We start from the raw sequence: 20,399 nt of genomic DNA on the forward strand, positions 1-20,399 counted from the left end.
ACTCTTCATATATTTCTTGACCCAGTCCATGCTGCAGCTTGTGATGTTTGTGTCATGTTTTAGCTTTTTACCTCAGCAAAAGCACGGCCTGACACCTCGAACTTCTGGTGATTCCAGGTAAGTTGCAGTTGTGGAAAATGATAGCACTGGAGGCTGATAAGTTCTGGTGGTTTCACGCTCATGTTCAAGTCTTTGCAGATCTTTTGCTGGTAATTTGCAACTTTTCTTCAACATGTTTTGTAACCTCACTGACTGGTATTGGCAACAAACTGCTTGATTGTTCGATACTCATGCTACAGTTCATCTTTGGAACACAAATTATGATATCATTGATGAAATCCGAGAGCTTCCTGACCTTGCATTGACAATAATGCAACAAAAAATGTTCCAAGTAAGGACATTGTTTAAATAGTCCATGTGACATCAGTGGTTCAACGTCATACATCTGAGAGTTTTACACTATGCTGAACGAAACTAACTGTGATTGGTTGTTTGACATGTCAGTCAAACAGCCTCAATGGGTGGACCTTGGCCAATGAAAGCTGCCATGGATTCCAGATCTTCAGCCATCAGTCTGAACGTCTGGCTACGTGTGACTATCGGGTTTGTAACGACATGAGGGTGAGTAATTAATGACCGCATTTTAATTTTGGGGTGAAATATTTGTCTTTTTTTTCCACATTATGTCACACCAGAAAATTATTAATATTAGATAATTATTAAAATGTATGTGGCTTGGGACTGGAAACTTGCTTAAGGGAAAATAACATAATATTTTTGTAATGGCTGTGGTGAACATAATAAAACCACACTGATGTATTCAAGCAAAAGTCAAACCAAAGCAAAATTTCGAACGACAGGTATAGCTTTGTTCTTGGGTCAAGAGCATTTTTATAAATGCAAATTTTTTATGGAAATTTCCATTGTTCATGTTAGCTAATGTAGTTAACAAATGCACACGTATTGTAAACTGTTTCAATGTCTTTGTGTGTTGCCTGTTAAACTGTTGCTTTTCTAAGCAAAATAATAATACAAAAAAAATAAATATAACTCTGGTCTCTGTGGGTTCAACCAACTCAACAGCACCTCTATGTGGTCCTACAAATAGTGGCCCCTAATGCTACTGAAATAATATTAATATTTTAAGCCAAAATTACATTTTTAAAAGGAATATAATCAAACAAAACAAACAAACATGTGTGGCTTGTTTTAGAGGGGCATGGGGGTTGCCACAATGACAAATTCAGGAATTTGCATTATCTAATAATTTTTTTGTCTCTTCAATTAAAGTTCAAACTGCAAGTAAAATATAATTTGCTGTACCTCCACTGAAAGATGTTGCAGGAAATACTAGTTGAACCAGGGTTGAATTTGGAGTAATTCAGGGCTGAATGCGTTCAAGCAAGAAGAAAATACAAATAAATAAAAAAATTCTAAAGAAATAAAAAATATGTTGTCAATTTACTTGCTTTTCAGTTTGTTTCTTCGTTGAACAGATTTGGAGAAATTACTGAGAATCTCAGTAGATTCATTACAGTAACTGAGTGTAGTGAAATTAGGGTTCAGTGCATATATGTTAACATAAAAGTACAAAAGAGGGCAAACTAAATGAAAGCACAATTTACCACCATTAAAGAAACATTTATTTTTACGTTTTCATTTTTTTTATTATTATTATTATTATAAAAAGACTGACATATTTTAATGGTCAGACTTCACACAATTAATAATTAATAATTAGGGTTAATAAAACATAGGTGATACAATCCTAACATGATAAAATATGATAGATTTCCAAAGTTAACAACATCAATAACACCATGCAAAACACAGCAACTACACATGTGCAGTGACATGAGTTCTCTGACTGTGGTCTGTTCTGTCACATAGGTTTGATGAAATCAAATCAAATTCAATCAAACATCATCTTTGTCTCGGTGTTGTGTAGTTCCTGTGTTTTGCCTTTGTAACGTAGCATATTTAGATTGCAGAACTATTAGCACTGTCCATACCAAAAACATGACTCCATAAATAATTCTGAAATGTTAAAACATTTTTACTCAAGTTAATTTCAGCTTCTTTTTTTGCAGAATGAATGCTCTTAATTTTGAGGAAAGAGTAATAGCGGAATTCTCACATCAGACTAGTACAGTAAATGTGGGTGTTACTTCTTTTTTAGTCAGCTGCATAAAAACGTAAATCTCATTTTAAAATAAAAGTCCTTTGACAAACTGCTAGTTGGTTAGGCTAGTTAAGACGACACAGCCTTACATGACTGTGTTTATGTAACTGACCCCTGGTCATATTTCACCCCAAAAACAATAATAAAACAAAAGGAAAGAAAGCCTATTTTAGTGAGATTAAAAGCTTTTGAATTGTGAATTTCATGGATTTAGCACCCCAGTTCTGATATGTTTTGTTTTTTCAAGTATTTATATGTCATTGTTAGGTGTATTACCTGTATTTGATGATATTTTTAATGGGGGAAAAAAAATATGTATTATAATATTGACCATCTAATGAGAATCACCAATGAGAATAATGAAAAGAGTTTTACTATTGAGAAAAACTATAGGGTCTGTTGACCAGCCATTCTCTCTCCCAGTTTCCTGACTAGTTCTGCTAGCTCCTCCATCTGACGGGATTTCTCCTCCAGCAGCTCATAGCGCAAACTTGAGATATCCTGCTTTATCTCCTTTAGTTCCCCTGTAAAACACAAATCGATTGATAAAGACCTTCTGTCATCAGTGATATGCTCCATAACTGGATCATAACTGGATCACTGACACACAACCAAAAGTCCACCTCGAAAATTAGTTCCAGTGGACCATATTTGAAATAAAAAATGAAAGCAAACCATTTTACAAAAAGAAGTTTACAATTCTGATTTTAAATGATCAAACAAAGAGGCCAGATATCACAAAAATGAACTTAATTTAATTAACAGCACAAAGTCTGGTTTGGAACAGCAGTGTACCTTCATTTACTTCATCTCCCTCTTTGTCAGTCTGTGCTTTGATCACATATCGTTTGATTAGTCTTTTCATGATCCTCTGTGGAGAGAAAAAATAGCACCACATTTATTTGGAAGATTCTGTCAGAACCTAAAAGTTAGCCTACATGATATACATTATTATTAAACCGCTTTCCAAAATAGCTTCTTCTGATTGGTCGGTCTCTGCCATTACTGATCACTGGCAGTAAACTATGTTGGAAATCTAAATTGTATCGATCTTTGATCTATTTATTCTCAGCATTCTATCGGTGACTCATCAGAGTTGTGTTTTACCTGGTAACGGCTTGTATGAGGGGAATTCTTCTCACTGGATTCTTTTTGTTTACCCGACTAAAAGAAAAAGAATTTCTTTGTGAATAACAAACCCAAACTATTCTGTTCTTTCAATAAATCAAATGCTTTTCATGTTGTTACACAATCTGGTCATAAGAGGGAACCAAATACCACTAAAAGTATGTAATATTCATATGAAAAAATATTTGCAGTTACATTAAGAACCCCACATCATTATATAAATTAAATGGAAAGCAATGTTGTGAGAAATCTCTCACACGCATCAGATGCATTTTGATTTAAGAATGTCTCCTCCTCCTCACCTCATTGAGCTCTGTGTCCTCCTTCAGGTTCTCTTTGTGTCTGGAAAGAGGTATTAGGAGGAGCTGTTTGAGATTCATAGCCAGGCTGATGACTGATTTTGGGCTGGGGATGAGGTTAAAGGGCACAGGCAGCGTCCCTCCTTCTTCAAAGTATGAAAACCAAAGCTTAGCCCTGGCAAACTTCCACTCCACATCTGCATCATCCTGTTACAAAGATACACACAAAGTACTGGCAAGTGATGTTTCTCTGGAAATGCCTTTAAATCATTTCCATATAGGTACATTTAAAGTAACATCAAATATTATTTTGCACCAATAACTACAAATAGTGTTGCTTTAAATAACCAAAATATCCATCATCAAAGTCAGAATCAGAATGAGCTTTTATTGCCAGGTATGTTTACACATACGAGGAATTTGTTTTCGTGACACAAGCTCCGCAGTACAACAGAATGACAGCGACAGAACATAAAACACATAATAAAAGAATATAAAAATACAAATAAGTAGACAAGGAATGACAATATACAAATTGACAATTGTAGGCAGGTATATTACAAAAATGCAGTTATGTATGTACATGTATATTATGTGCAAAATTTAAGTGTATACTAAGTATGTGTGTTAGATAAATTAAGTGTATGTGTATATAAATATAAAGTGTAGTGTGTTCAGTGTGTATCAGCTACCTTTATGTTTATAAAGTATCATTTATAAACATAACGGTAGCACAGATAGAGTTTTTAAGAAAACCCCTTTACCTAAAGTATAAAATACAGATTTCCTAAGTTTAGTTTATAATTTTGGGATTTAGGTTTGGAGGACAGGAATCCACTTTACACAGCTACTGCTAGAGAAAGTGCATATTTGTAACTGGATTTTCTTTATCTTTACTGAGCTATAGATTTCCTTATGTGACGGCTAGCCTCAGTCTTCATAAAATATACTAATATACAAAATATACCCCTATTTACACTCTTAAAATAAAAGTTGCAAAAGTGGGGTTTTGTAGCAATGTCATTAAAGAACCATTAAAGATTCTTTAAAGTTTGAATTAGCATGAGAATCTGATGAAACCAAATGCTATGAAATATTAGAAATGGTCAAATAATGAGATCTCCAGATGGCAATAAAAATGATCAAAAATAACTTCCTCTGTTTCCTGTTACCACATCAGACCCCTCTGGTCAAATAAATCTTTTATGGATTGATAATGACATTCTTGCTTTGCAGCAGCAACTCTTTTGTATTTTTCATCCAATGCTTGAGCAATTCATATTCACTGTTGTGTGCTACTGTAATATATTGAAAAGGCCAAGTTGCTTTTACACAAACAGGCTGTAATTGATAAAACCAACAAAATCAATTTCTACTGTAACCAGAGAGGACTTCCCATTGCATTTTAACAAATGCAACAGTACAATAAAGGATCTGTATCTCATTTAAAAGGGAGTATAAATGAGAAATGATGGTCTGGACATTTGCCCCGGGCCTATACCATCCTACTATCCACAGATCTCATTTCAGAATATGATTACCTCAATTTCCTGAAATGAGTTGTTGATCATGGCGATGAGCATGTTGAGTAAGACGATAACCATGGTAACGTTGTAGACACCGTAAAGCACATAGCCAATATTCTCAATGAATTTGTGCCCGTTGTTGATGATGACAGACTTGACCTCAGAAAGTCCAAAAATAGCCCAAAATAAAGTTTTAAAGCTTTCTTCAACCCTGGAAAAGAGGAAACAGCTAACTTTGAGTTATGTCATATAATTTCATACATAATGATAATTATGTTGTCATATTATATATTTGAATTCCTAATTTATCACATATACATACACATATATGAAAGTATGTTTTATTATATGCATACATCAAATTACTTAATTTGATAACAATAATGTGCCATGTGTTAATTTTTGTTAGCTAACATGAATAAGGAAAAATATATTAAAAATATATTTTATATATAATATAATACATTTTAATATTTACTAATACATATTAAAATCAAAAGTGATATTTGTTCATATTTGACTAACATTAACAATTATTAAAACAAATGTTAAGAAATACTGTAAATACTGTTTCTAATCTGTTTGTTGGCTTTAAAGGGATACTCCACCCCAAAATGAAATTTTTGTCATTAATCCCTTACCCCCATGTCGTTCCAAACCCATAAAAGCTTTTTTCATCTTCGAAAGACAATTTAAGATATTTTGTATGAAAACCGGGAAACTTGAGACTGTCCCATAGACTGCCAAATAAATAACAGTGTCAAGGTCCAGAAAAGTATGAAAGATGTCATCAGAATAGTCCACCTGCCATCAGTGGTTCAACCGTAATGTTATGAAGTGACGAGAATACTTTGTCAGCCGTGTCAGTCGCGCTACAAGGAAGCACTGTTTCTATGTGTATTTAGCTTTGATTTGAAAGAAAACAGCGCATCCTTGTGGTGCGGAGGACACAGAAGCACATATGCAGCATATGGTGATAAGGAGAGACACGGAGGAAAATGTTGACAAAGGAATTGTTGAATAAAGTCGTCATTTTTTATTTCTTTGCTTACAAAAAGTATTCTTGTCGCTTCATAACATTACAGTTGAATCACTGATGGCAGCTGGACTATTCTGACAACGTCTTTCATACTTTTCTGGACCTTGACAGTGTAACTTACTTGGCAGTCTATGGGACAGTCTCAAGTGTCCAGGTTTTCATCCAAAATATCTTAAATTGTTTTCCGAAGACGAATCAAGACGAATTATAGTTTGGAACGACATGGGGGTAAGTGATAAATGACACAATTTTGTTTTGGGGTGGAGTATCTCTTTAAGATAATTTAAAGTCAGTCTATGATTCTTTCTATTAGGAAAATAACAAAGAATAACAAAGTCTCGACAATCCAGTGTGTTTATAATTATGAAAATCAAATAATCTGATAATAAATAACATCAAGCAACAACAGTGAATTTCTATGTATTATACAATCTGCATAAATTCAACTGACTACAGGTGCGACCATAGTTAGCTAACAATGGTTTTGGGAAATGCATCCCTGACCAATGATTAGGTTTAGGCTTTGGAGGTAAACCTTAGTTCACCTGCTTAATTTTCTTCAAAAAAAAAAAATCATTTGTTTTCATACAAAATAAACTGTATGAATTCATATAAAATTGCCAATTCATAAAATACTTAATTTTCCTCATAAGATTGGGTTGGACTTCAAAGCTAGACATCATAAAACCCACAACCATCCAATTTTGATTTCACAAGGTCTTTAATTATATTCACTGTATTTCAATGAATTACTTATCCATTTCATATTATCCTGTGCTTTTTTACAGAGTATGAAGTGTCCAGGACACTTATTCACTCTCATGTCCACATGGACATGGTCATGGTTTGGTAGTCATGATAATCAAATTTGCCAAACGCCTACTTCCAGTATGTCCTTATGCATTGCTGCCAAAGGCTCTGAGCATTTTTGTAATTGTATAACTAATAAAGAGACGGATGTAATTCATTTACAAAGGACAAGACAAACAATCATCAAAGTTACTGATGTGAATTAACCATTGCTTACGTTGTGAAGGCGCCGTTCTGCTTGGCTCCACGATAGTACGAGTAGAGGTTAAACATTCCAATCATGAAAGCCACAAACACCATTATGAAGATCACCATGAATTTGAATATATCCTTCACAGTCCTACCCAGAGAGATCTGCAAGGGCCCAAAGCTCTCATTCGCCGGTAGGATGTATGCAATCCGAGAGAAGCTCAGAACCACTGCGATGGCATAAAGGCCCTCAGAGATCAGCTGAGGGTCTGAAGGAACCCAGTGGATGCGAGCTGCAATACGTACAAAGGAAGCTTGTTAAGGATGAGCATGTTGTCTGTTCTACAAGTATTTCAAAAGGTCAAGCGAAAGGTATTCCACAACAACAACAAAAAAAGTTATTGGTGGAAAAAAATTGTTAGCTGTCATATATAGATTTTTACTTGTCAGTGTTGGTTTTGCACTTCATTAACCTCTAAACCAAATGCATGTTTCATGAAAAACTTGAACTACTGAAGGGACTGAACCTTTTAAAGAGACTGAACTTTTAAAGTTAATTTCCTCTAGTAATCAAAAAGGTTCAAAGCTGAATATATAGTTTCTAAAAAGATTATTTTGTTATATAACTTTGTTGTTTTGTTTTTTTCTGTTTTCTCCCATCTTTATTTTCCTAAAATTATTGATTTAATACTGACAGTGCTGTGTCTGTAACTACACATTATTGTATAGTATTATGCATTTTAATCAGTTAATCTATACAAATAATGTAATAAATTTTGTGTACAGTTTTCAGGTCAGCTGTACATTCTGTGATTGATCAGCCAACAGCAATGAACTCACTACCACATCATTGTCATTAATATATCAGTGGAAAATACAAACATACATTTGTAAATAAATAAAAGAACAAATAAATATAAATGTGTCACAATTATTTTACCCAAAGCCATCATACATTATTCTATAAAAGTCATTTCTTTATTAAAGCACAAAGCACATCATTTTTGCATTGTTGAATTGATGTACTGTAGAAACCATAATCAACTTGTCTTTTTTTCTTTTTTTTGACAGCATTACTCACCAAGACGATAGTATTCTATCTCAAGGGGCAAGGTAATGTTTGATAGATCTGTGTAGTGCTTGTCGACGTAACTCTGTGCAACATTTGCATGCCAAAATGCCATAAATCTAGCAATGAATGAAGTCACAAAAATGGCCAACATTCCAAAGTCCAGCAAATTCCATGGCTCCAGCAGATATTCCCGAGGACCCTGAGACCATATCTCTTTACATTCAGCCCAAATCATTCCTTTAATTGGAAGAAGAAAGAGACAGGTATTTAGAGTTCATGCACTCAAAGTCATTTAATGCCATTTAATAACATTATTACTTGACAGATCATTTATACAAATATTTGTAATAGATTTTGATGTTTGTTAACATCTAGTTAAAGCGATAGTTCACCCAAAAATCAAAATTATGTCATAAATTATGTCATTAATAACTCACCCTCATGTCGTTCCAAACCCGTGAGACCTCAGTTTATCTTCGGAACACAGTTTAAGATATTTTAGATTTAGTCCGAGAGCTCCCTCCATTGAAGCTGTGTGTACAGTATACTGTCCATGTCCAGAAAGGTAATAAAAACATCAAAGTAGTCCATGTGACATCAGAGGGTCAGTTAGAATATTTTGAAGCATCAAAAATACATTTGTCCAAAAATAGCAAAAACTATGACTTTAATCAGCATTGTCTTCTCTTCCGTGTATGTTGTGAGAGAGAGTTCAAAACAAAGCAGTTTGTGATATCCAGTTCGCGAACGAATCATTCGATGTAACCGGATCTTTTTGAACCAGTTCACCAAGTCGAACTGAATCGTTTTAAACGGTTTGCGTCTCCAATAAGCATTAATCCACAAATGACTTAGGCTGTTAACTTTTTTAATGTGGCTGACACTCCCTCTGAGCTCAAACAAACCAATATCCCGGAGTAATTCATTTACTCAAACAGTACTCTGACTGAACTGCTGTGAAGAGAGAACTGAAGATGAACACTGAGCCGAGCCAGATAATGAACAACAGACGGACTCGTTCTCGAGTCAAGAACTCTCTCACAACAGACAAGGAAGAGAAGACAATGCTGAACAAAGTCATAGTTTTTGCAATTTTTTTTACCAAAATGTATTTTCGATGCTTTAAAAAATTCTAACTGACCCTCTGATGTCACATGGACTACTTTGAAGATGTTTTTCTTACCTTTCTGGACATGGACAGTATACCGTACACACAGCTTCAATGGAGGGACTGAGAGCTCTCGGACTAAATCTAAAATATCTTAAACTGTGTTCCCAAGATAAACAGAGGTCTTACGGGTTTGGAACAACATGAGGGTGAGTTATTAATGACATAATTTTGATTATTGGGTGAACTAACCCTTTAAGTGCAGATGTGACCGATGTCAGACAGTTCAAAGTGTTGTGGCCTATGAATCATTGTGTGTTTGCGTCAGTCATTTGGGATTCATTTTAATGCATCACTGTGGGAAACAGTCAAACGAAGAGTATTTTTGAAGCTTTAGTTTCGTTTTGCTCATAGCAGGTTTTCACATTTGATACAACAGACATTTATGGCTTTACAGTATAATATGGAGCTCATGCTCAATACTTTAGTGCAGTTGCTAATATTTCTATTGCCAAAAAGTAAAATGTGCTTAATTTTATGATCAAAACTCTGTAGTTTTTTACTGTGATGGGGAAACATATAATGAAAATAGACATTCCTCAAGTCTGATGTATCATATTTGCTTCTCACATTTTAACATTATTTTTTTTTCAGAAAAATATGTTTAGATAAAGTAAAATTGCTTCAGTCCAGTAAGTCGTCTTCTTAAAATACTACTAACAATACAAATGTTACTCTTATGTTTACTTCATAAAGTAACACAACCTGAAGGGGGACAATTTTTCAAATTACATTAAAAGGCCTTTGACTTCCTAAACAAAGTATAAAATATCAATCATGCGAGTGAGTAAATGATCTGATCCAAAATTAACTTTTTGATTTGTTGTTGTGTAACACACTGAGAGATGATGGCTGACCTACGACCCAGGAAATAATCAGTATTTCCATCCAGGTAAAAGGGGTGGTCTTCATGCGGAACAACTGGGAGGGGTGGTCGTGGATGGTCATATTTGGTAAGAGAGATGTCCCTTCGAAACGGTCAGCAGCGTTCATAATGAGAAGGCCAAGAAAGATTGTGAAAGAAGCTGCGTGTGCCACAAATTTTAAGAAAGGACCACGTATGATCTTCCCCAACTATAATTAAAAACATTGCAGAAAAAACAAATAAAGAATGTTCTGAAATAATGTAATTTTACGAAGAAATCAAAAACGGCATTGTGATCATCGTTTTATTTTCTTACTCATAATATCACATAAGCATAAAATAAATTCAGTGCCTTGGATGAATTCACAGTGACTAAAGGTTCAGGTTATTACAGTCTGACCTTGCTTGAGGGTGCTATCCAGTACAGTAAGGCCAGGATGGGAAGTCCAACCACCACCCCCAGAACCACCAGCAACTTAACAGCTGTGGTTTGCTGCCTGAGCCCTGACAGATTCTCATACCATATGGACAAAAGCTGCTGTTGGCAGTTTGGATGGGCTACAAACTGTGTGGGAAGCAGAGCAGGCAGAGATACAGTAAGCAGATATGTTTGTATTACTGTGCTATCATGCACAGTGATTAAAGGAACACTCCACTATTTCTGACAATAGGCTCATTCCCAACTCCCCTAAAATTAAACAGCTGAGTTTTACCATTTTTGAATACATTCAGCAAATCGGCGGTTCTGAATAGTGGAGTGTTGCTTTAAACTGTTCAATTTCAGTACTTAAAGGGATAGTTTACCCAAAAATTTAAAATTCAATAATTACCCTCATGTTGTTCCAAACCCACAGGAGCATCGTTCATCTTTGGCACACCAATTAAGATACTTTTGATGAAATCTGAGAGTCTGGCTCTCCATAGACAGCAAGGATACTACCACGATCAAGGTACAGAAAGGTAGTAAGAACATTGTTGAAATGGTCCATGTGACATCAGTGGTTGAACTTTAATTGTATGAAGTTACAAGAATAATTTTTGTGTGCAAAGAAAACTAAAATAACTTTGTCCAACAATTCTTCTCCTTCGTGTCACCCTAGTGTACTATTTTGGAGAGGATCACATTCTTTTCCTGAATGTAAATGAGGCATGCATGTGATGCTGCCGACGTGGAACACGCATGCACTGCGCCTTGTTTACATTAAGAGGAGAGTGCACACATGCGTTGTGGCACTCCATAAAATGGAACCCCAAGGTGACGTGGAGGAGAACAATTGTTGAAGTTTATATTTTAATTTTCTTTTGGCACCCAAAATTTATTCTCATAGAGAAATTAATAAATGTAATTAACATTTTTGGGTCAACTATCCCTTTAATGCTACAATAGTTTAATAATTACGCCTAATAATTATATAACTTACTGATATCACTGTGTGAAATAATAATGTTTATTATGAAACCTACCTTTTTCAGCTCGTATTTGATGGCCAGTTTTAAACGAACTAGATTAGGTCTGCCACCCTTGTCAAAGGGGCCACCTGCCACTGTGTCTCCATTTAAAATGGCTTCCACCTCCTCTGTATTCCGACACAGATCCAGAAGTCCAACTACAAAATCCTTACATTGCATAGACAGCTTTTTATAATCGTTCTGTAAAAGGAAATTAGCATAGATCTGTTGTAAACATATTATTGTTCATACTTAGGCTTAGTCATTTGAACAAACTAAGAATTAGCCTACGCTTTGGCACATAACCTGTCCTACAACATTTGTGGTACTGATGTGAATTATACCCCACTGGAGGGTTAAAAAATGGGCGAAGACTTTGAAGAAAGTTAGCACTGAAGAAGCAACAAGGCCCCTATATAGAGACAATCACAGAGATGGGGATCCTGACAGAAAGCAATCTCTGAGGACCAACTACTAACACCCAGAATACCTAACAATGCCCTAGCAAACATCCAAATCAACCTAGAATTCACTGTGCAACAGTAACCCTCAAACTGATATAGCCATTAGCAAGCACCATTCACATTCTCTTTCATTTATCTTTAGTGACTTAATGCAGGGTTGCCAACTCTCACGCATCTGGCGTGACACTCACGCTTTCAGCATCAATCTCACGCTGAAGTCCAAGTGTGAGTGTCACGCCAGATGCGTGAGAGTTGGCAACCCTGCTTGATGAAAGTTATTACAAAGTGTTACAAACTCATTTCCTGGCATTATTAAGGTAACAGCCAGAGTTTGCCAATTGCAATATGATTATCCTTAATGCCTGCAAAGTGAATGTAACTGGCATGTTGATGTACGTTTTTTACTTTCTAGAGAGCAGTCGTACCATCTGTTAAAGACTCAGCAAACAAAACCTTCAACTCATTATTAATAATATAATTAAGAATTATGCCACCCACTCTATGGCAAAGGCTGCAGACTCACCAACTACCAAGCATGATTGTACACCCACATCCATATGCTCTCTGCATAAAAAGTTAAAAGTTAAATTAAAAAACATAACTCAAACTCATTAGTCTAGCTGCTTGTCTTTTTCCTAATGTATTTTCTGCTTAATATTATTATTAATCTTTATCAATTGATATTACCCAATGAAATGCTTGGTCAAACCCCATTACTTTGTTGACAATGACATACTGTATATCCTATTGAAACATTAAAGGGGTCATATGATGCGATTTAAATTCTCAAATCCAAAGAGATATTCTTTATAAAAGTTAAGACTCGTCCACACACCCCTAAAATGGCTCGTTCTAACACGCCCCACATCTCTATGTCACTATGTGGGAATATTTGCATAATGCAGGCCAGATGTTCACTCCAAGAATGAAGGCATACCTTTTATTCTCGTTGTATTATTGTTGTTAACTCCGCCGCCATGTCATATAGATGCTGTGTGTTTCACTGTGAAAGCGAAACTACTTTGTTTGGCCCTCCAAAAGAGTACGATATCTGCATCGTCATGCCTGTCGCTTTCACCGTGGATGAAGCCTGGGGTCGTCACATGTGGTTGCCACAAGCCCAATGGACGCTCACTCAAGCCGGCCTCCACTCACTCTAGGCCGCAGCTCACTCTAGGCCATTGGCCTACACTCACTCAAGGCCGCGTTGTGTGACACTGTTTCGTTGAGAAAGTGAAAATACTTTGTTTGGCCTTCCTAATGAGGACACGACTAGAAATCATGTTTATGTCACGTTTATAATTGGTTTTATGTTTATGTCTCGTCGACACAGACCAGACAGGGCATCACAATATGTTATGGGGCGTAACATTTGAGCTTTTGAGATGAGCCTTGTAAAAATCAATGTTTTTCAGAAGCTGGGGCATAGAGGAGAAACAATAATGTACAATATGTGGAAAATAATGTGTTGAACCTTAAACTGCATAAACGCATTATACCAAATACAAAAAATAATGTTCTTTTTAACAGCGTCATATGACCCCTTTAAGTTGGGATAAGAAATTCTTTCATGTTCCATTTTTACAAACAGAACCTTCATTTTCTTCTATTATATACTATCATGCTCACCTTGAACTCTTTTTCTATGTTGGCCAGTACAGCCAGTTCATTGCTGAGCTCCAAAGCCGTCAGTACCGGATCTTCGCTGGACAGGGAAAGGTAGGCAGGGCTTGCCAACCCTTTGTAGGCATTGATTCTTGAACGCGAATGGCTAAAAGAGTCGTGCCTCTGGTGATAGAGGCAGCTGTTGCATTTGCAAAAGTAGTCATGTGGTCGTGCAATGTGGGCACCCTTTCTTAGCATAATGTGCACAATCTCATATTCATGGCAATGAGAAGCTAGTATAATGGGTGTAATATCATGGGAAAACCGAGTGCCATCCTCATCATAGGCAAAGAAGTCTTCTTGCGTCTCTGCCTGGAGGGGGCTGCTAGTAAGTTTAGATGTGTCCGCAAAGGCTTGGTGGCCCAAAATGGCCTCCACAATGCGAATGTAGCCTTTGCTTATGGCTAAAAGCAGAGCGTCACCAACCCTGGCCAGGTTCTCTTTCCTCAGCAAGAGTTCAGTCACTTCCAGGTGCTCATTGGCAACCGCAAGCTGCAATGCATTCTGGCCCATGTAGTCCACACAGTTGAAATTAAGGTCTGGGAGTTCTTCTAGCATCCTACGGATGACAGGGATATTTCCATACTCTGCCGCCTCTAGGAAACGCTCTTCTGTTGGCGATAGACTATTGTAACGGGCATTAAACATGTAGGCCGGTCTCCGCATAGCCATGCGCCGGCTCTTAGCCAATGCATGCCTCTGAAAGTCATCATTGCTCCAGCTATTCCAACAGAGAGAAAATCAAAATCACAAAACTTGTTTTAAACAGATGCGGTCTCATTAGCAACATTCCAGCTAAATTTTGTGGGGAAAAAGGTCTATTGTTTTTTTTTTATATGAAGCACAGCTCATATAGAAGACACTTTCAAGCCAAGACGCTTTAGTTAACACGATAAATTCATGCAACCAAACTGTTACAAAATCTGCTTTTGACCTCACTTGGAATTTCTGATGCCATGGATTACTATTGAAATGACTGGACTAATGTGAACATTTGCAGAATAGTGATAATTGTGAACAGTGTTAAAATGTCACCCTGTGTTTGAAATAAGCAACTCATTAGTAGATTCCACCTGTGGCAATATTTCTGCTAAATAATATTATATTGCTTTTTGCACATTTTATGTGAGTGGCACTCAGGACTGGGGCTTGGGCAAAAGAAAGATTTTGTAAGTATAAGTGCAATGTAAGTATAATAATCTACTGTAGTTCTATGGATGTTCTGCCATTAATGTAGGGTAAAGTTAACCAAAACTATTAAAAACAATAAAAAATAAAGCTGAAATAACAAGCAATTATATGAAAAAATAAAAACTTAATAAAATCACCTACTTAAAATAAAATCACATAAAATAAATAAATAGCTTTATTTTCCGAATATATTTGACTTAATTCACAGATTAACAAAGTTCACTGCAAGAAAAAATAAAGCAGAAAGCGACATCTGTTTTGTTTGTTTTAAAGAACAAAGTGTTTTGTTGTTGTTGTGACTACACAACAATTTCATGATGTCTCATTCACTCTTATCTTTGATTCTGATGTAACAATCAAGTGATCGCGCAGGCGCCTCACGTGTGCACACAACATAAGTTAGGCTTTAGCATATTGACATTGCAGGATCTTGAAATATAATGAATAGGCTCTTCATTATCAAAATAAGCCAACCAAACATATAAAAAAGTCCATTGCATTCACCCACCAAACATTGCATTTACATTACATTACATTTACATTTAGTCATTTAGCAGACACTTTTATCCAAAGCGACTTACAAATGAGAACAATGGAAGCAATCAAAAACAACAAGAGAGCAATAATATATAATATTATAATATATATAAGTGCTATAACAAGTTTCAGTTAGCTTAAACGCAGTACACGTAGCAAGGGCTTGGCAAAGTTGAGTTTAAGGTGATGGTCCTTCATCCAGCAAGAAATTTCTGTTAGACAAGATTGAATAGCTACCGTCGGATCATCGGGATGGAATGAGAGGTAGAGCAGTGTCATCAACAGCAGTAATATAATATAATATAATATAATATAATATAATATAATATAATATAATATAATATAATATAATATAATATAATATAATATAATATAATAAACAAAAAACAGATAGAATAGAAAAAGAATAGAGCAAACTAGTGACAGAGGTCTTTTTATAATTGTATAATAAATTAAAAGAAAATAGAATACAAAAAGATTAGAAAGGTAGTTAAATTATTTTTTATTTTTTTTAAAGAGTATAATTATAATAGTGAGTGCTAAAGTTAGAGGGTCAAAAAAAGATGGAAAGAGATGTGTTTTAAGCCGATTCTTGAAGATGGCTAAGGACTCGGATTGAGTTGGGCAGCTCATTCCACCAGGAGGGACATTTAATTTAAAAGTCTGTAAAAGTACCTTTGCGCTTCTTTGGGATGGCACAATCAAGTGACGTTCACTTGCAGAACCCAAGCTTCTAGAGGGCACATAAGTCTGAAGTACAATTACATTGCTGATGTAAAGGATGATTTATGTGCACTGGACGAAGTTCAAAGCATAACAAATATGAGCATTCAAATACATCATAAATATGGAAACTTTTTGGAGTGGATTCGTGCTGCATAAGAGAGGTAGGCTATGTGAGCCCGTTTCAGTTTCAGCAGCAATTAATTCGTTTTGGGTTGATGTTTAACTACTATTTTTCATGTTTTTTTCTGAATACTGTTAAATTTAAAGGATTTGTTATGGAGTGAGAGGAACTAAAATAGCTTTTTTCTTTCTTTTTTTTTTATTTATTTTTTTTATTATTTATTGATAATGTTAGTAAACATTTAGCTTTATTTAACAGTATTTACATTATGAATGTAATAGGCTATGCGACGTTATGCGGCTTACCCGTTTTAGTTTTTTAATTAAAAAATTCAACTTTATAAAAGGTTTTTAAACCATGCAGCAAAACATTTTGAAATATCTTTAAAAATTTATGTTAAAAGTAGTCAACTTTTGTGTGTGTGCAAACTATGTCCATGTCTGTTTTGTCATTGTAACATAAGCAAATGTGAGATAAAAAAAAAAAATTTTCCTTAAGCAACCATGAAATTTTAATTTTAATTTAAAAATTTTAATCTCGAGGTCACATAGGTAATGACAGACGAATTGTGGGATCTTCCTTAGAGAGACCAATCCAATTTGAGTGTAAACTAAATGAGCCAATGCACATTGGCATGCGATGATTACATCCAGCTGCTGCTGATCGAAGTGCGAGTATATTTAGGTGCAATGCATACTCAGCTTTTTGCTTCGGAGCAGGGCAGTCATATCATTCTGCTCCTCACTACTGATTTCCTGACTACTGAGAAAATACTGAATGAGTTCAGCGCACTTTTTGAGAGCTCTTCGTGTTGGCGATATGGTTTCCTTCAACGGTGTTGGTTTCCCGTGTCGAGTGGGTTGCACATATCAGGCTGTACTACACCCTGTGTGTGTTGCAGGCGGCAATCTCCCCTGTGTGCTTCAGCACTCTAAAAGAGCCTTTTCCCTGAAAGTGCATTAATGGGAGCATCTTTTATAGATGAAGTTGCATCTGACAACCTTGACGTTGCGTCTTGCTAAAGACAACATATCCCCCATGCATTTCTTAGGGTGCTGCTGCCCTCTGGGATTTTAGCAATGCCTGGATCGGATCGGGAAATGATGGCTATGCTTTCCCTGGCTATTTCCTGGTTATTTGGGGTGGACTGTGTGCCATTCTTCCAGGAGGTGCATGAGGGGCTTACCAGGTCATGGATGTCACCTTTTCTGCCAGACTACGAACTATTAACTTCTCCCTCACCACTCTTGATGGTTGTGCAGCTAGGGTGTATACGGGGGTCCCCCTGGTGGAGCAGTCGGTTGCGATGCAGTTGTGTCCTAGTAACACCTCCACCCGGAAGGGCAAACCGTCCCTCCCCTCCTGGGTCTGTAGGTACTAGTCTTGTCTGTCTGGCGATGCTTATTCGGCCTGTGGAGAAGCTGCCTCCTCTTTGCACACTAAGGCGTTACTGCAGGCTCTTCAGGCTAAAGCACTGAGGGATCTGCATGAAGGTGGTCACGATCCAGAAGTTCTGAAAGAGCTCCGAACCACAATTTCGAGTTATCTGGGTTGTGCGATATCCACACTTGTGGTCCAGGAGCATCACCTCTGGCTGTGTCTGGTAAACATGAGGGATGCTAACAAGTTCGGTTTCTCAAGGTCCCTGTGTCCGAGACCGGCCTCTTTGGCGATGCTGTCGAGAACATGGCCCAGCAATTCTCGTCTACAGAGGAGCAGACTGACGTGATCTGAGACATCCTGCCCCGGTGGGCAGCTGCTGCCTCCACTCGTCCAAAACACCCTAGACTGCTCATCTTGCTGCAGCAGCCTTGAGCAAGTGGTGCTGTGGAGCTGGGTCTAATTAGGCCGCCTCGCCCGTCTAGGCCCCCATCAAACCTGGCGGTAAGCGTGTTGCATTGCACATTCAGACCTCTCTTCTGTCCCCTCATGGACCAGGTCCCTGCGTTCCATCTCGCTGCCAAACTGCAAGTACGTCAGTGGTCTCACTGGTCCAGCTTGTACGGTGTCTGGGTGCCTTGTTACACAACCAGTCTCACTGGCTTCTGCAGACCATCATACTCGGCTATGCAATTCAGTTTCCCCGGCATCCCCCCAAATTCAGCACCATCTACATCACATCAGTGAAGGTGGCCAATGCTACTGTCCTTGCATGTGGAGATCTCTATCCAACTGGTGAAGGATGCAATAGATTCGATTAGGGCTGCAACTAACGATTATTTTGATAATCGATTAATCTGTCGATTATTTTTACGATTAATCAGTTTATGTACTTATATTTTAGTTTTTTCCATTTTTTCCCCAAGTAAATTATTAATAAATGGTCTTTATCCTTCAGCATAGATTTTTAAGAGATTTTAACCATTTTGCACTGTCATATCCTAATCAAAAATATACCTGGAGTTGTTTTATTGTGTTAGTAATCCTTTGTCGAACTCTTCTGCAATCAGAACACTGACCCATACTCTAGCAAATTTCACAAGGAGATTTAAAATAATGTTTTCACCATGGCAGTCCTTAGAGCTCCTAAAGTAGTTTAACAACCCGATCGAAGCTTATTAAGGAATCTTTCAGAACATATTTTCACGAAGAATAAGGATAAAACAGAATAAAATTGCAGTGCATTGTATTTTATTATTTACTGGGAAACAGCTTTATAGCTTTTGCTGTGAAATTGTAAACAATCCTTCGAATAAAGTGCCAGTGGCATGAAACCTGAATGGAACTCACAATTTAAAGTAAAATCCATCAGAAGGTTGTCCAGAAAAAAGAAATTTGAACAGTCACACATAAAAAACCTGCTGTGTGAAAAAGAGCAGTGAATACTTAGAAAAAAAAAGTGCATTTCAAATATCTTTAAACATTTACCTTTCTCATTCAGTCATAATTAGGCTGCACGACTGAATTTTGAACTGGTAAACGACAAACTGATCACAGATGTTTGTAAAGCTTTAAATGTTAACTGTTAAAAAGCAATGTTATCAGCTTTTACGACTAAACATTTGCAAACAACATTGTACTGGAGAATCTGCACAAATAAAAGTCTTAGGGGCCGTTCACATATCGTGCCTAAAAACGCGTGGAAAACGCTAGGCGCGCCGCTTTCTCCTTCTTTCCAAAGCGCTCGGGCAGAAGCGCCCCTGAGGCGTCTGCCTTTGATAAGCAACCATGATGTGCTCTCTCCTTGAAGACGCGGAAATTTCAGCAAAGGATAAATGGATTTGCAGCTCAAAAAAATCGCTTGCAGTAGCTCTGCTACTAAATTTATTTCAAAATGGAAATCCATATACAACTATGATCAGCTGTTCCTTTTAACGTTGTTACGGGAAAGGATGAAGCTGATTGGTTAGTTCTTGTCACATGACCCGCGATGCGCTTGCAGCATTCTGAAAAGTTGAGATGTTTTTAACTCGATGCGGTGCGGTGTTGGAAATAACGAACTTGAGCGCGCAAAAGACGCGATATGTGAACGTCCCCTTAAACAGTTCAGTAGTGCAGAGTTTACAGGTTACTCTTCTTTTTTGAAGGCTCAAAGTAAAGTACTCCCAGTCTCCCACATCCCGCTAAATGCTGCAGAGACGCTGTTCGGGAATAGCACGTGACATAAAACGAGGCCAGCTATTGGCTATTCGCTACTTCTCCTGCTGTACTGGCTGAGTAAAACCTCCGGTGGCTCATTACTGCCACACTTTGGTCACCGCAGATTTGAAATATGCACAAAATGAGCCGCTTACGGCAAATAAAAGTTATTTAGCAACGAATCGATGACTAAATTAGTTGACAACTATTTTAATAATCGATTTTTATCATTTAAATCGATTCGTTGTTTCAGCTCTAGATTCGATCCCTCCAGCCAACCCCTACTTCATTGTAGCTAAGAAAGGTGGTTGGTTACGAACAATCTTGGACCTGCGTGTCTTGAACCGGGCACAACATGGTTACTGTTCAAGATGTAGACACAGAAATGC

General features: G+C 36.9%; 1 protein-coding gene across 2 annotated transcripts in view; it reads right to left on the minus strand.

Annotated features, from left to right (window-relative positions):
* Positions 1-2,111: 2,111 nt before the first annotated feature.
* LOC132101277 (short transient receptor potential channel 6-like) overlaps positions 2,112-20,399 on the minus strand; it is a 32,224-nt gene continuing 13,936 nt past the window's right edge. The window contains exons 2-12 of one of the 2 annotated variants that reach the window (XM_059506100.1): positions 13,821-14,577; positions 11,743-11,928; positions 10,679-10,843; positions 10,271-10,487; positions 8,255-8,482; positions 7,202-7,466; positions 5,151-5,346; positions 3,613-3,816; positions 3,290-3,346; positions 2,978-3,053; positions 2,112-2,706 (exon numbers count right to left, since the gene is read on the minus strand). In XM_059506100.1, coding sequence (XP_059362083.1) covers positions 2,570-2,706; positions 2,978-3,053; positions 3,290-3,346; positions 3,613-3,816; positions 5,151-5,346; positions 7,202-7,466; positions 8,255-8,482; positions 10,271-10,487; positions 10,679-10,843; positions 11,743-11,928; positions 13,821-14,577 — 2,488 coding nt within the window. In that variant the 3' untranslated portion in view covers positions 2,112-2,569. Of the gene's footprint in view, positions 2,707-2,977; positions 3,054-3,289; positions 3,347-3,612; positions 3,817-5,150; positions 5,347-7,201; positions 7,467-8,254; positions 8,483-10,270; positions 10,488-10,678; positions 10,844-11,742; positions 11,929-13,820; positions 14,581-20,399 lie in introns of those variants that run through there. The other variant, XM_059506099.1, reaches the window with a different exon arrangement.

The sequence above is a fragment of the Carassius carassius genome, chromosome 23, assembly GCF_963082965.1.
Source record: "Carassius carassius chromosome 23, fCarCar2.1, whole genome shotgun sequence".
In the NCBI taxonomy this organism is placed as follows: Eukaryota; Metazoa; Chordata; class Actinopteri; order Cypriniformes; family Cyprinidae; genus Carassius; species Carassius carassius.